This window comes from Colletotrichum orchidophilum (assembly GCF_001831195.1).
Source record: "Colletotrichum orchidophilum strain IMI 309357 chromosome Unknown Scaffold_109.1, whole genome shotgun sequence".
Classification (NCBI taxonomy): Eukaryota; Fungi; Ascomycota; class Sordariomycetes; order Glomerellales; family Glomerellaceae; genus Colletotrichum; species Colletotrichum orchidophilum.
Genome location: NW_019173065.1, coordinates 1 through 21,428, shown reverse-complemented (window position 1 = coordinate 21,428; position 21,428 = coordinate 1). Strand labels below are relative to the sequence as shown.

Sequence of the window (21,428 nt, the reverse complement as noted above, 5' to 3'; positions counted from 1 at the left end):
ATACCCTCGAGTGGTTACGTAGAGTCCCCAGCAGCAATAAAGCCACAGAATTCCCCCAACAATCCAGACTGCTCTGGAGAAGGAGTTTATCTTCCCGTCAGGTTTCGGAGTGTGTTTCTCGTCGTCTTTGGTCTGTGAGAGTAGCCACAAGCCTAGACGCTCAAAAGGAAGTTCAGCACCGCGGTGTAGCATGTTGATTAGTAGAGAGTATTCCATGACCATCCAGTCTACGACTTGCACCACTTCGATCGAGGAGAAGAACAAAGCAGTCAAAGATGAGGGTACATGTGAGATGGCCGTCCAAAATCATATAAGCGTGAGTCTCCGAAACGTGTGAACACCTGTTTGACCGAAGTCTATTGAGGCTATACCGCCGCCTAGGTAACAGCAGCTTCTGTTCATCTTCGACCACATTGCCACCGTCCATGATACTCGCTCAGAATGGTCCCTCCTTATCTTTTGTGTACACTTTTAAGTATATCAAATGGGCGGTTTGCCCATCCATCATCCCATCATCCAAAGCAAAACCGAATCATCCGCCTCCTCATCACCCAGACTGCAAGGTATAAACAAACAGCAGGGAGAATGTACTTCCACGCGGAATTGAGCTCTATACTGAGTGCCATCGAAGCAGATGGCTGCACACTATCAGATCACTCCTTCACACAGTGCATGCTTGTCATCTGCCAGATATCCAACATCTCCCTACCGGGCGTCATTGACTATTCAGTCCTTCTCAATGCGTTTCTATTCGAAGCATCGGAAGAGCCGCGGCGGACCCTTGGCTCAAATCCATTCGGAATTTTGTGTGCGAATGATACCAGGGGCTACGAAGTCGACATCAGTGACGAGGACGGCGTCACTAGCGACGAGAGTGGCAAGGAGGAGGGGGCTAACGACGGGGAAAAGATTGACGATCCGGAGGGCCCGAATGGGGCAACATCCGTCCGGATTCTTACACGCCGGTTCCAACAACGGCCGGCAATGCTGCGAGTCGAGGTGTATCTGGATGGATGCTCTTCAGGTTCTTTCTGACCATGCTTATACACTGCATTCGCGCCGGTGTGCCATTTCAGTACTACCTAGACGCCCTATTCCCCTTCGCCAACCAGGATCCATTTTCGAGTACAGCTTCATTATCATGCTATCGAGTATTCCCACGTTCTCCTTCGGGCAAATTTACTGCGATAAAGCGTGGCAATCGCTAATCGGGCTGATCCTGTTGGAACGGGTCAACCAAAACATTGCCCACGGCAAGCTAGCTAAAGTCATCCAGGGAATGTATATCCGGGGATGAAGGAACACCATGAGAAGGATAGAGGGCTCGGTAACGGGGCCATTCGTTGTTCTTGTAGGTACGACACGGAATTGGAGGTCATTCAAATACGTTCAATCAGCGGACTTTTAGTGTTTGCGGTGACGGCATTCGGAGAATCAGATCCATCGAACAGCTTCAATCGTTCAATGATATATTAAGCAGTCTAAAGCTTCTTAACCTGAGCAAAAGTCGCTTCTGCGTGCCACGTTCCCTTGCATCTTAGGTCAGAGTCTCGCTTCGTGATTTAGTTGCGGACCCAAACCACTACCTGGGTAGCCCTCGAAATTACTACTCCGGAAATGTCATTGGAATCAGCTCATCTCATTGTTGCCTCACGGTTGAAGGTGATACCATGACGAATACTCAAGCAACGGAGAATGCAATCCACGTGGTGGTGACGCTACGCGCCTTTTATAAGATTTCGTTCTTGGTGATTTCAATAGGCCGAAATGTCCGCAGACAATGACACCAAAGAGGCTCGAGAGCTTGAACGGTCTGATTGTCAGCAATTAGGATCGCCATCACTTGTCCGCTCTGCGGGTTCTTGCTAAGCCGTCTGTCATATGGAAGCAATCCTCACATAGGTAATGGGACACCCTGCACGAAAGCTGAGGTGTCGATTGTCGTGGCATACGCAGAGTAGGACGAGCGGCGGTGGCTGTAGCAGAAACAAACATGGTCAGGTGGACCGTATCAACGTCTTTAATTGAGGTGCGCGGCCTGGCCTGGTTGGTGAAGGCTCCGAGGGCCTCAGCTTCTCATCAGCTATGATGATTTGGAGTGATGTCAGATAACTTGATTTCTTCGTTGTGACTTGACATGCACCAGACCGACCGGTTTCATGTATTAGTATGAAGATCGGTCGTGGAAAGGGGTAAAACGGCGCGACTCCGCCAACGACAAGTAGGCGCTCCAACACCGCAAATATTCCACTGTCTGTAGAGCCTCATAGGCAGACAGCAACTAGCTGAGAGGAGCGCCTTTGACAGTTGTCGAACAGCGTGGCCACGCTGGCCAAGACTGTTTCAAAACTTGCTGACATCAGAAGAAGAAAATGAACCACAGAAGACAACCATGTAAGTAAACCTGCTGAACACCGATATTGATCCATGCTTATGGATGCCTGGGCATAGTAAGAGGCTGCGACGACCCTAGGTGGATTGGAGTAATTGGAAAGACCCAGCAACATCGGAAGCGCTACTACGCCCCTTTCTTCCTATTCAATTGAGGTTGTGTGTCTTGACTAGAGGAGGCCAAGTCTCTCTTTCAGTCGAATAGCTTGCGGCAGAACCTTACTAGTTGCATAGGATCAGATAACAGCCGAACACCCTCGATCAGAAGTCTATGCTGACAGTTTGATTCCGCATTCGATCTCGAAATAAGCTTCAACTTGGCAGTTACTCAGGCACCAATCTCACCAAAAGGCATCCTGAGTTGATGACAAGACGAGTAACCCAAAGCCCTTGACGGCTAGCACTGAATAAATTTGCGGCTTCTGCAAATCTTCTTCAAGAAGGTGGCTATCTGACTGACGGCGGGTGAGGAAACTGTGTGTGTCAGGAAACGTTTCTCGGAGCCTCAACTTTTCCTCTCTTCCCTTTTCTTTTCCGTAGAGGAAAGGGAAACTATCTAAGTAAGTGAGCGTCAGTAAAAACCAGCTTGCTATACGGTTTGCCTGTGCTAGAGTAATTACATCTCTGCTTGGGATGATAGGCAGGCGGGCGACATCCCCAGGACGATATGCAATAAGGGATTGGGCAAAGGATCACGCCCTGCACCATTTGTTGATTCAGTATCAAGGCGGTCGGCAACAAAGAAGGCACTAAAGGTAGGTAAATTAGGTTTGCGAACCGGACAGCAAGTGACCACTCTCCAATTTAGACTCGAAAGCATCATCAATAGTTGAGACGACTCCATCGAGATACTCCAACCATAATCAGTAGCTCAATTCCAATGGACCTCGTTAATCGGACTAATTGGCAAAGGAGAGAAATACTTCTCACCGCGGACAACTTGTCTTCAAAATTTCACGACGCAGTGTCACTCACAGGCTATAAAATCGATAATACCATCCACTTGGACGTTTTTGAGCCGAAAAATATAGTTAAGTTTTTAGTCACGGAAGATTAGGGGGGAGGCGCCAAGCGTCACAACTTCAGTGTTCAGCAAGTTATCCTGTCCGTCACCTCTTTCCAGTATACCTGGTTAATGCCGGAACGCCAGGCAAACCGTGTTGGATTGGGACATGGGAAAGTAAGAGATGCCATGACGCGCATAATAGATGTGATAGTTATCGACGCGCGGTCTGGGGCCAGGACAGGGGTCTGTGGACAATGCCAACCATCTCTCGCTCAAAGACGAGGACAAGGTCGTCGTCTGCTATACTATCAAAGATACCTGTGCCAAACACATGCCAGAATGCGAAAGAGAATTCGGATGCCCCTCGACGTATGGAGAATATGGGATATACGCCTCAATCTTGGCGAACTTGGTGTTACAAGTAGCATGTGATGGTTTCTTGAGCACCGTATTCGCTACTTTCACGGAGTCGGGGAGAAATGTGGCTCGAGGTGGCCTGTTGAGTCCCATTGTCGTCCTCATCCGACTCAACAGCTCCTGGAAGTGGACTTCGCCTCCAACTGACCAGACGGAGCTGGGAGACTGGGCCCAGGCACAGATGATAAGGTACCTCAGGAAGCTCTAGATGATTATTGGCTTGTCTCAACCGTCGCTTGCCCCCAGTGAATGCTAAAAATGATGACGATGGAGGGGTCGCAGGTACGTACCGGGCCGGGTGGCCTTTCACAGCAATTCCGGGAGCTGGAGCTGGTGGGGCGCGCCAGAAAACACATGGGGTTGTGTCAGTGCGTGTGACAACCGCTGGAAGCTCCGACCACCTTTTGATGCTCCTTCCAATCTCGCTGGTAGGTATCCTCTGCCAAGAATCCCTCTTCGTCACCTCGCCTGCTTTGCTGAATTTAAGGTGGCTGTGCAAACAATTGGCAACCTCCAGAAACCTGGGATCCTCCCCACCACTGCACAATCAATGCTCGAGTCCACTGATATGAGTGAAGGGGGCAAAAAAGGGGACCGTCCCGATTCCTCGAGGTGCGGATGTTGGTGCTGGTCGCTGGCAAACTACGGATAGGTACCGGTGATATAATTATACCTTGGAATCAACCGCGTCCAATGACGTCGCTCGCCGCCCAGAGGCCTCTCGGGCACGCACCAGCGCCATCACCAAGCTAAAGCACGGCGCACCATTACCAACAGCTGTTTAAGCGCCATGCAAGCTGTTTCGACACACCCGCAATCCAACCACATTCGTTGTCGCTACACCCCCAGTCCTTGAATAGACAGAGTCCAGCTCGTCGTCACAAAGTCTCACAGCACGATCCGAAGTGCCACTCGCCTTTGGGATTCCTGCTTTCCCGCTGGCGAATAGCCGTCGCGTTTCCTTTGCCCAGTCGTCACTCTGTCTGATCGATTGCTTTGACCTACCACCGACCTTTAATCCTCCGGGGCGCAACTCGACAACTGGACAAACACACTCTCTCCCACTTCCACTTGCAAACCAACCCCTTAGACTCCTTAGACCCCTCGGTCTCTCACCAAACTTCTCCACGACATTACGCGCCTGTCGCATCTCGAGACACCACCGCCCACGAGCAACCATCTTGCACGACGTCTGGCCTGACGTAACCCAAAAAAAACCCAATAATTTGCGCTTGCTTTGCGCACCCATATTCACCATGGTATCGGGACATAACGTACGCCCTCCAAGAAGAGGACAGTATTGCGACCGCCGTTACTGACCTTGAGACCAGGACCCCAAGCTCTTGTACGCCATCAATGGCGTCCAAGCCTTCCACATCTCCAATGGCAAGGAGGAGTCCCTCACCCCCGCTGGACCCCAGACCTTGTCGTTGTTGATGGTGCCGACTTCTTCACCCTTCACCGACGCAGACTCCCCCGCCGAGGACTTCTACTTGCACCTCCACCTACCTCCCGAGCTCGATCTGCCTCTCCCTGCCACAACCCAGATCTACCACCAGCCACCAACAAGCTACCTGATTCCAAGATGGGATCTTGGCCCAGACAGTGGTGCTTTCACTCGTATCGAGTTTCCGGATACCGGAAGCCGGAAAGGACTGCAGGAGGATGTCGACACCTTCGAAACCATCCTTGCGCAATGCACCGCATTTCTCGAGCGAGCCCCACCGCCGAAGACCTCGTCCAAGTCGTCCAAATCAGCAGCCGCCGCCTCCGCATACCCCTACGATGACCCTGTTACCGACGCTCCCTCTGCCAAGTCCAGAGCAGCCGCCGCCGATGGCCTCCCCGCCTATAATCCGGCCGATTACCAGCCTGGACAAGGCTACGCCCCGGGAGCTCACAGCTCTCATCATAATGGCGGCCGGATCGTATTGATCGACGAAGAAGATGGCAGCGTCATCGGGGAGTTGACCGACAACTACCAAGTTGTAGAGGAGCTGGGCGTCAAGCCCGGAACAAAAGGTAAGTTTGGCGGCAGCTCGGCCGAGCTTGACTCACATGGCATGCTAGATCCGGTGGAGATTACACTCCCTGCCGACAACAGCCAAGCCATTACCGTTCAGCCCGTGTCGCAGGAATACCGCGAGATGATCATGCACCCAGCATACAAGAAGTCGTTCTTGGTGTCAAACGCCTCAAAAGCATCTCGGCTCATCGTGACGTCGTCGGACTTGATCACAAAGGGTTTGCAGTCCTCGGCCGATAGTTTCACTAAGAAGACGAAGGCGACGACCGAACCCGTAACGTTCACTCCTGCAGCTCATGATCGTGTACGACGCATCAATCAATTCTCCACCAAGGCGGCTGGTTTGTCGGCGACCACAGTGGGTGCAGTTGGCAAAGTTGCCCAAAACTTGGGCGCCACCCTAGCTAGAAAGAAGGATGGCAGTGGAAGAGGATACGACAAAGATGGCAACCCCATCGAGGGTTACAAGCCTGGCCTGCTGAACAGAAGTTTGATGGCGTTCAACACCGTTGCGGACGGCATCGACCAAGCAGGACGCAACCTGTTGACTGGCACCTCGTCTAGCGTATCACAGATGGTGGAGCATCGTTGGGGTTCTGAAGCTGGTCAGGTATCTAGGAATATTGGCGGCGGCTTCAAGAATGTCGGCTTGGTGTATATCGATGTCACCGGTGTATCCCGAAGAGCAATTCTGAAGAGCGTAGCAAAGGGCATGGTCGTCGGTAAGGTAAAGGGTGGTGGAGAGATCATCGTCGGAGGCGGCGATGGTGGCGCGGTGGGTTATTTGGAAGACCAGAAAACTCGCAGAGACGACCAGAGCGACACGGCTAGTATGTATACGGCGTACGAGGGCAATGGCAAGCAGCCAGCTGGCAAGAGGCCATGAGCGTGCGATGGAGAGTGACCGTCGGGAGTAAAATGGATGGGACTTGTTGACCATTTAAAGGATATTGGGCTTAGCGTTGAAAGGCTTGGAACGAAGGGACCGGGGGCCACTCTGCGGCTTTGTCCAACTAGTGCATATGCATACGAAATAAACGAAACCTAGCCCAGGTCAGAAACTACAAGCTACTGCTGGACACCAGCGGCCGCGTCCGTCAAGGAAGAACTCCAGCTGGAGCATCTTATTTGTGGTCCGTTAGGATAAGCCTTGGGCGAGTAAGACGGAGGGCACATGCCGCCAGGGGCCGGTTTGCCGGGAGCCGACCGCAATTACATAACCTTAGGTACTGGTCACGTGGACCCGCAAACGCCTCGCCGGGTCTCAGAGCAGCCACTTTAGCCCGCCCGGTCGCGTCAGATCGCGCTTTCCTCTCGACGCCCACTTCATTCATCAATGCGACTACCGTGATATTGGAAGGGACCAGTCAGTCCCTCAGCATGGAGCCTCCTTGACGTCGGTGCTGTTTTGTTGTGGCTCGCGCTCTCCTGTTCCCGGTCTGTCTGAGAGAGGATTTACTTTGGGTTCGAGCTACGATAGTTATATGCAGCCCAAACAGATCAGGTAATTTATCCATTTGCCAGCTATCCATCACCTGTTGTTGCAACGCAACCCAACTTCCCCGTCCTTTGCTTCCTCCTGCCCCGCCATCCCGCCAGATTCTGGACGACAACCAGTGTCTTCTTCCCGCCGCATTGCCAGCCACAACGACAGACGAGTAAATGTGTCGCTTCGAGCTATTAGGCGCTCTCATCCTACTTCTACGCGACTTTGGCGAAAAGTCAAAGTCCAAGAAGCCGCCGCAACCACGCGAAATGTGCCACATCCTCCCCCTCTCCTTGATGGGCTCCGGTCCTTCCCCCATGATCTAATCCCTGTTTCTACCATGCCCGGACTAACACGATGATTTTCTTCCCTCGACAGAAGCAAACAACCGTCATGCTCCACGAAATCCTCCTCGCCCTCTCTGGGCACCCCTCCCCTCTCCTCCGAACCGACAATCCAGATGCCAATGCGCTATCAACGGCCATCTCACCCCCGGAGCGCGAACTCCTAGCCACCGCCGCCCACCTGAGCGACCTCCATGTCAAACTCCAGAGCTACACCGCCCCCATCGCCGCCGAGCACCCATCCACGATATGCCGCGCCACGGCGACCGCCATACAGTCCGTCCATCTGGCCGCCTTCCAGCGCAAGGTCCTCGAGGTTGAGGAGACGATACTGCTCAAGGACTCGAGTCTCGTCGGCGCTTACAACATTGTGCCACTGACGGCTGTCGTGGGGGAGTTTTCCGAGTGGACGAGGCGGATGGAGTGGCTGTGGGAGATTGTGCAGTTCATGTTGAAGAAGCAGCAGGGACAGACGTGTCGAGGCGCGCAACTGATCGACAGGTTGAGAAGTGAGCTGCAGAGCGGTTACGTGGATATCGAGAGGACAGCTATGAGCCTTGTGTCTGTGGCAGAGACGGCATGGCTGAAGCAGGTTTCTGCCTGGATCCTCTACGGGCGACTGCCGACATTTGGAGGGGAGGACTTTTTCGTACAGAAATCCGAAGGAGGTGACCAAGTATGTCATGAACACCAAGTGACTCGTGAAGCTTTGATGACTGACCGGCATAGGGTTACGTCTTGGTGCCATCATTTCTACCCAACTTTGTAACCTTAGCAACGGCATCATCGATGCTGTTCATCGGCAGGTCACTGAATCACGTCCGTGTCAAGGGCAGCGTCGAATCAGGCCTACAAGGCCTCGATCACCTTTCTTCCCAACTGAAAGAGCTATCCGCCTTGACCTACCCTCTCCACACGGCCAGCTTCTCGCGCGCCATTACCTCGATTCGGCTCACACTCTCACGGACGATCTTGCTAAAGCTCCTGCCTCTCACTAAAGTCGTCGAAGCGCTCCAGGTTTTGCGCGAATTCTTCCTCCTCGGCCGCGGCGAATTCGCCATGGCTCTCACACAGCAAGCTGATGAGAAGCTCCGGAGCCGGTGGAAGAGATCCGACAACCTCGCATACGAGAAGCGAGAAGGACTAGGCACCTTTGCGGTCAAGGAGGGTGAGGTCGCCGCCGTGCTGGTCAAGACGTGGGCGGCCATGGGCTTGATGCAGGGGCAGCACGCGGATGAAGACGAAGGGCTGGAAATTGCGCGGGAGCTTCTGCGGTTGAATCTCACAAAGTCCAAGCCTGCAGTGCCTCTCAAACTCGAGGCCAGCGTATCGCGTCCCACAACGAAAACTCTGGCCACGACGCCTTTCCGCAATCTCCTCCTTTCTGTCCCCGTCGTCTTGACAATGCAGATTCCCTCGCCCATGGATATGTTTCTCACACCATCCGACTTACAAATTTACTCTACCATCAACTCATACCTTCTCTCTATCCGCCGAGCACATATTCGTCTCACTGAGCTGTGGAAAATCACATCTCTACGCCGGCATCATCCGGCACCTCCGGGCCCACCAGCCGGAAGCACTCGGGCAGGACGATCCAAAGTGATTTTACTTCGTCAGCGCTATACCGAGCGGTCCAATGCTTTGCGAAGCGCCTGGGTGACATGCAGCTCGGCGCTTTTCTTCCTCTCTGAGACGGAGGCATACTTGCAGACGGAAGTAGTAGCTGGGCTATGGGACGGCTTCCACGCCTGGTTGACTCCCAAGGAAGAGACAGACGGCCCGGAGACTGGACCGTCCGGTGCGTCGATCAAGGCGGCATCAAAACCTGCGACAGAAGTCGAGGCTGAAGATGAAGACGATGACGACATCTGGCTTGCCCAGAGCACATCTAGTACCAAGTCTCCCAAACCGACCGAACCCACCCCAACCCACGATCCCCAGAGTCTCGCCACAGCGCACAGAGCCTATCTCCGCGCCCTCTCCACCCGCCTCCTCCTCACCTTTCCCTCCTACACGGACCCGCTGTACAACCTCCTCACGCACACGGACCACCTCGTCGCCCTGACGCAGCGTCTCCACGCCGTCTGGACCTCCATGGACCTCGAAGCGGACGCGGGGGTCGTTGACGCATTTGTGGACCTCGAGATTGAGGAAAAGGAAGTCCGCTCCGCGATCCGCGACGTTGAGAAGCATGTTAAAGACGGGATACGGGACGTCATTGCCGCACTGCGGTCGCTGGAGGCAGATCCAGCGGCGTTTGCGGACGAGGAGGAAGGGGGCGAGGAGGGCGTGTTGAGGGAAGAGGGGGAGTATGTTCCCCGACGGGTCGGTGGCGTAGAGAGGTTGCTGATGAAGCTTGATTTGGCGGGGTGGTTTGGGGAGAGGAAGGATGACTTTGGGTTCGTGTTTGGCGAGTATTGAACGCGGCGATGGCACGTGTTACGAAAGAGTTGAGAGCACACACATGCAACGCACATACAGAACAGTCCTTTGGAACGAAACCTTCTCGCCACCCCCGCAAAGGCTGGATGCTAGGGAGGATCACGGAACGAGGGAGGATGAGGCGGAGAGGAATAGTACGACGACGAAAGTACATGCCGTCATGAATCCGAATCTTGGAATCGCTCGTAAACAGGGGGAGAATACGGGGAACATGATTTATGTGCGGAGTTGGAATGCGGTGGTGAGACGTCACATTTGTTCGGTTAGACAAGCGAGCGCGCGAGCTTTCACGATGTGGCCGCTGGAGGAGGCGAATCTCCCCCCCCCTCTCTTGCCTCCCGTTTTCCTTTTCTGTCAAGAAAGAAGGGTAAGAACGTGGTCGTGCAGTGGAAGTGGGGTGATTGGAAGTTCACGGCCGCCCGGCCGGCCAGCGAAGCAAGTAGGTTGGTAGCCATTACCGGCGGGACGGACCGGCTAGGGACGTCATGGGTCACGCCAGAGCGGAGCTGGTGTCGCCAGGTCGGTGTTGTGGGTGGGTTCTCTTCCCCCACCCCCCGGGGACTGATTGTGGTGCGTGGGGAGGGGGGGGCTTTGGTGGTACGACACTGACGGTGTTTCGCGACGACGACGGTCCGTTTGCTGCCATAGTCCAGACAGACGTCGACGATGGAAGCTTCTGTATTGTGTCAATCGCGTAATGGGATTGCATGAGCGTTGTTTCTGCGGTTTGGAATCAGCATCTAGTAAGCAATGGCGTTGAAAATGTGGTCACATCGTTTCTCCGTTCATGCCAGCATAGGTAAATCAGATTTGAGATAACAAGGCATCTTTTTGTCTTTGTTCATATTTACGAAATGCCTATCTTAAAACAAAAAAAAGGACGAGATTTCGAGGGTAGTCGTTTCAATTCGTACAGGCTGGCTTGCTTGCTTGATTTCTTTCACAATTCATCTCATTCATCCATTCCAGCTCTTTCATAATCCCAATTCAACCCGGATCCGGCGCCTGTTTGATGCAACTTCCTTGGAAGCAAAGTGAGGAAAGTACATACAGACAGAGATAGAAAATAAAAATAAAAAATAGAAATGGGGGTCCAAAACGCCGGTCCACGCTGTGCTTCAGAGGGGGAGGAATTCCCCCTGGTACCCGTATCCAACCCATCATATCCAGATTGATGTCATCTGTGTGTGTGTGTGCGTGCGCTGTTCTGTTCTGTATATGCTACGCATAATTTGCTGTTCTGTGTCTTCTCGCTCCCTTCTTGGAGCCTGTGTACTTCGACCTGTAGTCGATTTGGAGCTTCCATTCGGAGCTTTATTGTTTTGGGTTCTTGTTTTGTTTCCCATAAAAGATGAGAACAGCCGTACTAAAGTGATGTTCTGCTGTTTTTTTTAAAAAAAAAAAAAAAACTTGTCGTCAAAACTACCGCCTGTGACTTAGGTCTCAGTAAGTTGAAATCGGGCGTTTCCGCAATGGACTTGAAGCTTGATCAGAGGGACGGCGCTGGAAAAGGTGTTGCATAAAGGCCTTAGGGCCTACGTGCTCGACGTCGACGGACCGGGAGGTCATGGGCACCGGAATGCGGGTGAACTTTTTGGTTTGCCAGCGGGTCTTGATACAGTCGTCGACGAGGGCCATGAGACCGGTGGCGATAATCACGTCGGCAACGTCGGTGACGGCATCGAGGATGCTGCGGTCGCTGATCCACATATGGCAAGGGGGCACCCAGCCACCAGCGCTCTCGTCCTCAATGACCTGGTTGGGCGAGCGCGTCTCGGGGACAATGTGCGCGACGGCATCGCGGGCTTCGTTGTTGCCGTCCTTGACGAGGTGGAACGACACGGCACCGAGGTTCTTGTCGATGACGCGCTTCCACTGGTACTTGTGACCCCACCAGTCAAACTCGTAGCGCTTGTTGTTGGCACCGCCGCGGCGCGAGACGTCGACGCGCGCATAGTTGGAGAACTCGAGCTTCATGGTATTGCTGGGGACCGGTCGAGCCTTGGACTTCGTTTCAAAGGAGGCCGAACGCTTGAAATGGCTTGCCGCGTCGTCACTGTAGGTGCGCGTTGACGAGGAGCTGGACTGTGGCCGCTGCGAAGCTCCGTCTTTGCCCTTGCCGCCGAAGATCGAGCCGCCTGAGTTGGTGCGCGACAGAGGGGGTTTCCTCATGGAGAGGGTCTTGATGGCGCTCGAGACGGATCGCTGCAGAGTTGGTCGCTCTTGGTTATTTTCCTCAATGTACTTGCGCTTGGAGTTGCAGACTTCGCGGCCGGAGTCGCGGCAGTAACGTCGCAGCGAGAACTCACGCTTGCTGAGATCGTACATGCGCAGGTGGAAGAGCTGAATGTTGAAGGGTCGCCGCCCGGGGGCGACGGTGTCTACTCTGAGGTTCATGTTGCCGTCGGGTGTGAACTCATCATGACAAATAGATAATCTATTCATGGACGGGAACAGGTTGCCAAAGTCCTGGGGTGTTGAGGGCCGAACATCTGTGTCGATGATGTCGCGGTAGTAGGTGGGCAATGGCGGAATGTCGCGGTGCTTGTCGAAGTTTTCTAGTTCGGCTTCGCGTTGAAGCTCAAGCTCATCCTCGTCATCCGAGGCCAAACTTGAGTCGAAAGTGTCGACAGACGATCTCAGACAGTTGCTGGTGGAAGGAGATATGTCTTCTTCGTAGACGGGCGGGATCTTGTGCGAGACGGTCCTTGCTTCTTTGACCGAGGACGCCTCGGTGCTCGCATAGTAAGAAGTAGGTGTTGTGCTCTGTGATTCATACGTCTCGTACGAGTCACAAGACTCGCTGCTCCTGCGGGAATCCCTACTGCTTGTCGAGCTCTTGGAGCTATTTTTTCGATATGAATGTGTCATGTTGGTGGTTGGTGTTGTGTTGTGTTGGGCGAGTCGGAGTAATAGACTCGAGGATGGGGGATTGTTGGTGTTATAAGATGTTGTAGATGTATGTCAGGATTGTCAGGGGAGGGAGCCAGGCTTCATATAACCCGAATGGAACAAGCCTCTGATAATGTGACCTGGAGGATTGGGCTCTAGAGGTGGTTCAGGATTGGGTAATAAGGTGTTTGACTTGAAGCCAGGGTGTTGGTTTCCAATGAGGACCTGAGGCGATGGGGGCGGTTGGATGAAGCAGGGGTGTAGAATTGCGAGGCGGTTGTGAATGGGGAGGTGTTGAGATGTGAGAATGGTTATAAAGTGAGTACGGTCAAGAGGTGGTGGATATGGTACAAGTGCAAGAATATAGCCATGAGGCAGGAGAAAAGTCCGACGAGAGCAGGAAAAGTGCAAAGTCGAAAAGGGTAATACGTGATACTGGGGGACGGGGCGCGACAGGTGGGAGGTGGGAGGTGGTTTGCTTCTTAACGGAGGGTGGGCAGCTTTGGCGCGGACGGGCAGGGAAGAGGTAGGACGGGGATCGGGGATGGAAGAGGCAGCGACGGCAGAGACGGGAAAGTGACTTCCAGAGGGACCCCAGACGGTGCGACACCACACGACTGGAATTGGAACAACAGGCCCTGGTCCGTCTCCAACTGCTACCGCACTGCGACTGCACTGCTACCTGCCTTAGGTACAAGTAAAGGTACCCAGCCTGCCAACCCCCATTGCCCCCCTGCAGCCCTGCTTGACCCGAGATGCCTTACGGTGCTGCGTAGTTGCGTGTGTCGGTCGGTACGCTTGGTGTCTACTGTCTACTGTCTACCTAGTAAGGTAAGGTAGGCCCTCCCAAAGGTCTCTTGTCCCTCAGAAGTCCACGAGATTGGACATGACGGGATGGATGGGTTGAAGAGGGCAGACGAGTGACAGGGTTTTCCGTATGGCTGGCGAGATGGCCGGAGGCGTGAGTTGCCCAAATGGACGGACGCTCTGCCTCTTGGGGAATGTGGATGCGTGAACGAAGGCGAGGACGAGTTTTTGAAAGTCACCGACAAGTCACTCTGTGCTTCATCCTTGAGCGAATAGGCGTGATGGGAGACTCAGACCGGTCTGGGAGTGACATCCCGTACAAAGTACTCCAATAAGGTATCCGTCCCTTTCTCTTTCTTGCTCCTTCCCCCATTTTTGGTGGCAGCGAGACACGATGGCACCGCATGTGTGGGGGAAAAGATGGGAGGAAGTCTCGCTGGGCTTGGCTTTGCAATGCAAAAGTCATTCGGCCGGCCAAGGAAACACCAGGAAGAAACCATCGGTTTCTCGGCCTTTTCACTACTCCTCCTCCCTCGGGTTGTCTCGCGCGGTGTCCGCGCCTTAGGTAAGAAAACGGGGAAAGCAGGAACGGTGGCCCGCCGTGGGATGTTCCCTGCCCGAAACGGTACGAATCGCTTGCGACCTCTTGGGAAGCTCTGGAGGAGCAATAATGTCCCACGAACAAGGCGCGGTGTTGCATTTGCAAATTTCTCGCTGTTATCATTTCGGCGACTCCAACACTGAAGATTCTGGCGACACCCGACAACTACACAATACAGGCTACCTTACGTCTCGTCGCGCCAGGCTCGACAGGGAGCTGGCGTGGCACGACACGTCTCGTGGTTTTAGCTTCCGGTGGCATGTTTCCTAGAGACCTTGACCCTGTCATGCCTGTCTGTCCGCTAAGGGTCCTTGGTAGGTGCTAGCCAGACCACAGTCCACACCCAGACCCTTTGCTTGACGGACCGAGGGAGTGTCCCGCTGGGACGGTCGGGATGGAGACGTGCTTTGGAGCTCATGCCTGGTGTCGTTCCCGCTGGAGATGCAGGCCGGGAATCATCGGTTTGACCGTCGCCATCCGCCAATTTGACAAAAAAGCCCCCAAAACTCTGTTTATAAGCTAACGATTCCAGCCCGATGACCGCCACGTCCACCCACGTCCACTTTAGTGTAGTTCTTTCTAAGCAGGCTGGCGCCTCTCGTGGCTGAGCAAAAAAAGTCATAGGCATCACTATCGAATTCATAGCAGGACTCAGGCTGAGTGGAATCCTAAAGCTGAGGCGGTCTTTCGGATGGTCTCCAGGCCACTGGATATCCCAGTAGTGACCGAAAAGATTCACTCCTGCCTGCGTGCCTGCTTAGCCTGACCCTCACGAAGTTGGTCTCTCTTTCATCAATGACCAATGATCCTACACCTCGATGGCCGTGTTCTGTGGCTTGGGCGGCGACTCAAGCCTGATTGATCATATCGTGTCATCAGGAACCTAGGTAGGCTCCCGTGTCACTGCCATTTTCAGTCGTCGTCGTGCTTTCTCGCGCGGCTGCTGGGAATACCTAACAATTGATGGCCTATTACAGAGACAGAGGTACGAAAGGAAGGAAACGCCCGCAGAAACATCCTAGTACTCGACCAAAAGAATGCAAAATGATCAAATCATCTCGCGAGGGTCGTCCTTACACCAGGGAGAATTTCCTTCCGCTGATTCTTCTTTCCTGCCCATCTGATTGACCCGTTGCTTTCAACGATCGGCAGTCCTCGCCCTTCCCGGGTCCCTTCCCGTTTTCTTGGTCACCGTCTAGACTCGTCGACTCGCAGCTTACCCTCCCAAGCCTCCCATGCCTCCTTGCCTCCCTCCTCCAGATTGGCACTTGGGTGCTTGGGAACGGCTCCCTGCCAACTTCCCGAGCCTTCGACCTGCATCTAGAACGTGCTCTTTTCCCTCACCTCCCCGTACTCCCGCCTCTCTCCGTCATTTTCTCTTCATTCGCTGGCAATCTCTGTGTAATACCTATTCGTCGTCCTCCATCTCCACGCTGCACCACTCATTGGATTCCCAGATACTGACGTGCCACCCACAGCTTCATCCTCGTCTTCGTCTTACTTCGCAGTACTCCGTCCAACTCCGTCTCACGCATTGAATTCATCGCGACGCAACGTTCGACTTGCCCCTCTGCCCCGCCGCCCAATCGACGACGGCCTCCCGTTGTCACATCCGCGATGCCACCCTCAAGCGCTCCATACGACCCCATTCAAACCTGTAGTGCAGACTAAAAACGCCTTCTAGAACCCCCGTTGCTAGCCACCGCACTGCATAGCCGTAACCCTGCGTCAGCCAGTCCAGTCCAGTCCAGGTATCTGACTTGTTGATCACATAGGGAACGGATGACACATCGTGCGCAACACCAGACAGATCCTGCTCTGTACTCCACGGTTCACAAGTGACAAGCAACGCTTACTACGCCAACAGCCCTCAGGCCGACCCGCCCTTGGAGACCTGAGTCTGTGGCTGCTGCCATGGCGTCTGACAAAAGTCAATCTATCCGATTTTAGTACGGATAGTTCTGCGTCTCCATTTCGATACGGAGCACGAGGCACGCCGCAGTCCCTGGGAGTCTGGGACTGCCTACGACGAACCCCACCAGCCTTGTTGGCCGCCTGGTCTATTGCGCTTAATTTAGCTTCCTTCGTGGTCAGCCACAACCAGCCGCCATTGTTACGCCGTCTTTCCCCACGATGCTGCCGCTTTACACACCGCAACCTCGTCCTCAGCTGGCCTGGGATGACGAGGGCGGTGGCACCTTTGGGGATCTCTGGGGCTGCTTGCAGTGTGCTACGAAGACGCGCTGAAGAGTCTTGCCTAACGCTCCAGCATTGCGAAACGGCCACGTTCCCGGCGTCGAGAATCGTATTTCATCTCGCGGCCCTGTTCGATACCCCAATATTAACATCGTGACGAATCACCCACCGCCTCTTCTTTATTCCAGCGCCCTCGCTGATGCCCAACGGGCGGGTTAGCCCCACGAAGTTCTAAGAGTCAAGGCTGCATGCCGCTTGATTCATTCATTGGAGCGGGCAGTCACGATCAAAGCCTCGGAGCCCGCTCTCGCTTCGTTGTCCTCTGGATACCAGGCTCTAGTTCCTGCCATTCCGACTCGGCGGGCGTTTTTGGGATTTGGGCCCTGGTAGCAATGTGCATGCTGCCTCGCTTGCAGCTTTGTCTGGGGCGCAAAAAGTCTCGAGCCCCTATTGACTCGATATGCATCTTATCTAGAGCCCAAAGTCAGCGCTGTATCGGTTCGCATCGCTTTGTAGAGGCCACAGAGCGACCGGCATGTTTCTGTGGTCGCTATACACGGTACTGAGGGTTCTGTGATAGAAGGCTCGCAACCCTTGATTCATTGTGCGGCTTCACAGCTCTGTATGACGAAGTCAATTACCCCATAGGAGAATGCAGACTATCCACCTCCTTCAAATCCATCTGCAGGCCTTTGAGACACACTTGTCTTACGAACTTGCAGCAGAATGACCGAACCTGCGTTTGCTCAGGGACCGTTTCTGCCAAATTTTCTGTACCTTCGCTTAAGCGGGTTGTTGTCATCTTGGCTTCGGACCACCGCCGTGTGTCAGACGATGATTCGCTGGATCTACTGCTTCACCACTCCCGAGAATCGGCCCTGCTCACGACAGATCTTGAGTACCCAACACGTGCTATCTCATGGCCTGTCTGGGTCATCTCTGACAGGTCTCTTCGACTATTCCTGTACCCCGTAGGACGACTCGGAGTCCCACCCCTATCAACTGCTGCTGCGTTTTCAGGGTCTCCTGGCGGCCCAACGTACACTCCCTTGGAATGCGAAGCATGGCGAGCAATCAGGCAACCAGATTCTATCTCGTTTCTGGGACAGGCGACCAGATGGCATCGATTCCGGCGCTCTGGGGACATGTCGGTCAATCATCACACAGTCCTCCTACTTTATCGAACTCACCATGCGGCCCAGACCATGCGGCGTCACATACCATAAAAGCAATATTGCAAGATTCTCTCAACGTTTGCATGAGACTCCTAAACGTGTCATGGGGTTTCAAATTCTGGGCAACCATCGATCAGTAGTTGCTGCCGATCAGTGCGGCAGCGACACTCCCGACGACTTCCTCGTAACCGTTCCTTGATCGGCGTTCCTCTCGGGCCACTACCCGGCGCTTGGCCATCGGCAGACCTTGCCAGAAATGGCAGATTACACGGAGCATCTCCTCGATGTGAGGATTGATCACCGTCGTCGTTGAGCGGCTCGAGTGTGCCCATAATTCCGTGGAAGTGGCTTCGACAACCACTAGATAATCTCCTCAACTACAGCACGGACGTGTCTCTATGTGCCGCACCTTGATCCTGAATGTCGGGTCGAGAGGATATCCTCCTGCATGAAGCAAATGTGGCAATGTAAGTCTGGAACGACTCACAGGACTGGGTGACCTCATCGCCCGTTGAACTCTAGGAGAGCAAGCTGCGTCGAATATGCAAGCGTCCGAAGCCAGGGTTGTCATACAGCATCTACAGGTGTATGGTGTGTGGTGGCTGTTTTCTTTGCCATTGACGCAATGATGCCTCGCAAGCGCCCATCACTCGGAACTACATACCGAAGAAGCATGATGTCGAGACTTCCTCAGTTGCTCATCTTGGCTGCATTTGCCAGAGATCGTCTAAAAACTGTCGCCGTAATGGCAAGTTGGGTAGACGTTTTCAATGACGTCTTGGCAGACAGTTGAGCCCGCGACGGAAATGCGAACTTCGCAAAGTGGCGATAGATTCGGTCTTGTCGCCAGCCGCGCATGTCTTTGAACAAAGGACAGTCATTTATCCGCACGCGCACGTACTAGGTATTATTGCAGCGTTTATTGCCAATGTGAATATTCCTAGCGAAAGATCAGACAGGTGGTGGGATTGCCACTTCATCTAGATGTAGAGAGACTATGTCCTGCGCCGGCGAATGCGTCTCATTTTCTCTCATCAAGATTCCCGCAGAGACAGTTTTGGGCGCTATATGACAGTCTTTCACGTAGACGGTAGACGACCGCGGCAGGCGAATTTCGGCTTATTCCTGGCTTCTACCACGTCTCCTGTCACATCGATTTTTAAGTCGGGCTTCAACGATGTTTCATTTGCTGCACGAGTGTATACCCCGTTATTCCCTGTGTTAAATCGACCGGGAAGCGCAAATGGAAAGTCTATCCGCGGTGAGTACTACATCGGCACAACCACAACCAAATGGCGTGGACTGATTAGCCCCGGCAGCAAGTCTTGCTGATCCGGATGCAACGGTCTGTGTTTTTAGACGACGTTCTAGACCTCGCTACCCTTTCGTCTCTCAACCATTGCCATTGCGATAGCCCTGAACATGGCTTTATGAAAGACAGAATCGAACACTGGGATTGACGGGCAGCATTGCAATCAGCCAGTCAGGTATCGAGAAGTTCACCTGGATAGCGATTGGGCTCTCAATGGCTCATGTGATCCTTTCCAACGTTTTGCGGCGTCCACATGCATGGTGGAGAGAAAGCTTTCCCCCGCACTCGCTGCACGGCGTTGTGCGACCCGTTGCCGGCACTCGAGGTTGACACCGCAGTGGCGCCCGGCGCGCCTCTGACAGTTCGGCCTATGAAAGCGGCCGGTCGTCATCCCAGTGCAGTGGCAGGCTAGGCCAGAGCCGCTGGCAACGGAGCTTGCCTAGCAGATATATCACACCATAGCGAAGCTGCGCGCATCTTGTTCCAGGGCGATGATCGGGTCCGGGGTAGATATAGCCTCAGGAGCTGGGGGATGGGAAGGGTGCCGGGCTTGTCAAGCTTGCTTGCGATTGCATTCCTGTACAGGCGTGTCAGGGTGGTATGTTTGGTAGGAGCAGGATCAGAGCAAGGGATTGAATCCCATTCAAATAATGAGGAGATTGAACCTCACTACTCAAGCCAAGTCATGGGGACAAATGTCATTGAAGAGGACAAACGTTTCCATCGAACCATAATCGGGCGTCCATCGGAACATCTCCCCTTTCAGGCTTCGAGGGGCGGAGAAAAGAATTCTCTTCTTTTTACAAGTCCAATCATGGAAGCCGCGAGAAATACCGTCATCAGCACCCCATCCCGTTGCCGAGTTATATGTCAAAGGTCTGCCGTCAAGTCTGGGCCGAACCGGGCCTAGCCGAGCCCTCCATTTTCAGCTTTTGCCATCCCAGCATCCACAACGAATTGCGGAAATCCCGCATACATAGCCGGAGGAAAGACGAATCAAATGCGCTGCCGCTGCCATTGGGTGTTGCTTAGTGCGGGATGGGAGGGTGGGTGAAAGGGGGGTGGCTTTTGGGGAGATGGGATGACTGACGGTATGTGGACGGAAGTTTAGCTGGAAGAAGGGGGAGGAGGGGGCAAGCAGAAATATTTGGCAGGCCACCACCATCTCACCACTCTGGAGTCTTAGTCCATGACTTAGCGATTGGCGACTGTGACCCCTAGGGCAGTGGGCGAGTGCCTTTGGCGACTTGTTCGTGACGGCTTGAGACCAAGGCAGAGCGTTGAGAGTTGAGTGGAAACTTGGGGGGGTGGGGGGGGGGGGCGTTGTCTCCATGGGCATTGGGCGACGGCGAGGTGAGTCTAGGAGACTTTCTGGTCTGTGAGGCTTTGAAAGTGACGCTGGTGAGAGCAGTTGAGACGATCATCGTACTAAGTGAGATGTCCCATCAGGGGAATCCGAATCTAGGAAGATGGTTGAATCATGACGCTCCCTTTGTTGGTGCTTTACGAGATTGCAGCTAGCAAGAATAACGTAACTGTAGAGCCATTTGTGAACTGATGTAATGGCACGACCGTCGACAGCAATGATGACTGGTTATACGTTGAAGCCATTTTGGTGTCTTCTGGCTTTGTTTGAACCCAGTTTGCGATCATGTTGGCAGGCGTTGGGGTGGCTTGAGAACAATGGCAACGGTGATCCAGGACCTACAATCCTGGAGCTGACTGATTGTCCCATTGCCAACTTGCCGTTATCTTACTAGGCGATCTATCATACTTTTTCACTTGGACAGTATCTCCATTCCAATAATGCATACGTTCTCGTGGTTTCACATGGACAAAGCAGACTCACGGCCAGGGTAGGGAAAGTGGACTGCATCTTCTATTTACCACTTAAATATATGCTTAACAACACTTGGATAGATTGAAGATGGAGATATAGATCAGTTTGAAGCCACACATGAACCTTCGTGGCCGAAGGGTGCCAAGGTACGATGGCAATTGTTGTCGTTGTCTCATGACCAACCTCGAAGATACGTCGGGGTCTGGGCGGTATGAATGAGGTCTTTTCTAGAGTGTCGACCTTCAATTGAGCAGCAAATTTAAGAGGAGAAAAAGAAGGGGTGAATCAAGACCAACCCCGGTTATTCCTAGCCCATACTGTCTAAACGATTCCAATGAAGATGGTGGGACGTGATCCAGAGAGAGTCAAAAATGGAATCAACAATAGAGTGCTGCATGTAAGATCTTTTGAGCTCAATTGTTTGAGCAGGGCTTGGACGGCAGACAAATGAGAAAAACACGTAAAGAGTACAGGCTTGTGTTTTTTTTTT

General features: G+C 53.5%; 5 protein-coding genes across 5 annotated transcripts; 4 read left to right on the top strand and 1 right to left on the bottom strand.

Annotated features, from left to right (window-relative positions):
* Window positions 1-672: 672 nt before the first annotated feature.
* CORC01_10728 (uncharacterized protein) lies at window positions 673-1,035 on the top strand (the record flags this gene model as incomplete). Its single annotated transcript, XM_022622355.1, has 1 exon — window positions 673-1,035. One exon carries the CDS (start codon window positions 673-675, stop codon window positions 1,033-1,035), a length of 363 nt encoding a protein of 120 aa, XP_022471105.1.
* Window positions 1,036-5,070: 4,035 nt separating this feature from the next.
* On the top strand, window positions 5,071-6,726 carry CORC01_10727 (uncharacterized protein; the record flags this gene model as incomplete). The annotated part of the gene is made up of 2 exons (XM_022622354.1): window positions 5,071-5,088; window positions 5,146-6,726. 2 exons carry the CDS (start codon window positions 5,071-5,073, stop codon window positions 6,724-6,726), a joined length of 1,599 nt encoding a protein of 532 aa, XP_022471104.1.
* A 957-nt stretch (window positions 6,727-7,683) lies between these two features.
* CORC01_10726 (Spc97/Spc98 family protein) lies at window positions 7,684-10,094 on the top strand (the record flags this gene model as incomplete). Its single annotated transcript, XM_022622353.1, has 2 exons — window positions 7,684-8,346; window positions 8,400-10,094. 2 exons carry the CDS (start codon window positions 7,684-7,686, stop codon window positions 10,092-10,094), a joined length of 2,358 nt encoding a protein of 785 aa, XP_022471103.1.
* Window positions 10,095-11,558: 1,464 nt separating this feature from the next.
* Window positions 11,559-12,986, bottom strand: CORC01_10725 (uncharacterized protein; the record flags this gene model as incomplete). The annotated part of the gene is made up of 1 exon (XM_022622352.1): window positions 11,559-12,986. One exon carries the CDS (start codon window positions 12,984-12,986, stop codon window positions 11,559-11,561), a length of 1,428 nt encoding a protein of 475 aa, XP_022471102.1.
* A 1,248-nt stretch (window positions 12,987-14,234) lies between these two features.
* CORC01_10724 (uncharacterized protein) lies at window positions 14,235-14,685 on the top strand (the record flags this gene model as incomplete). Its single annotated transcript, XM_022622351.1, has 2 exons — window positions 14,235-14,379; window positions 14,594-14,685. 2 exons carry the CDS (start codon window positions 14,235-14,237, stop codon window positions 14,683-14,685), a joined length of 237 nt encoding a protein of 78 aa, XP_022471101.1.
* Window positions 14,686-21,428: the final 6,743 nt, after the last annotated feature.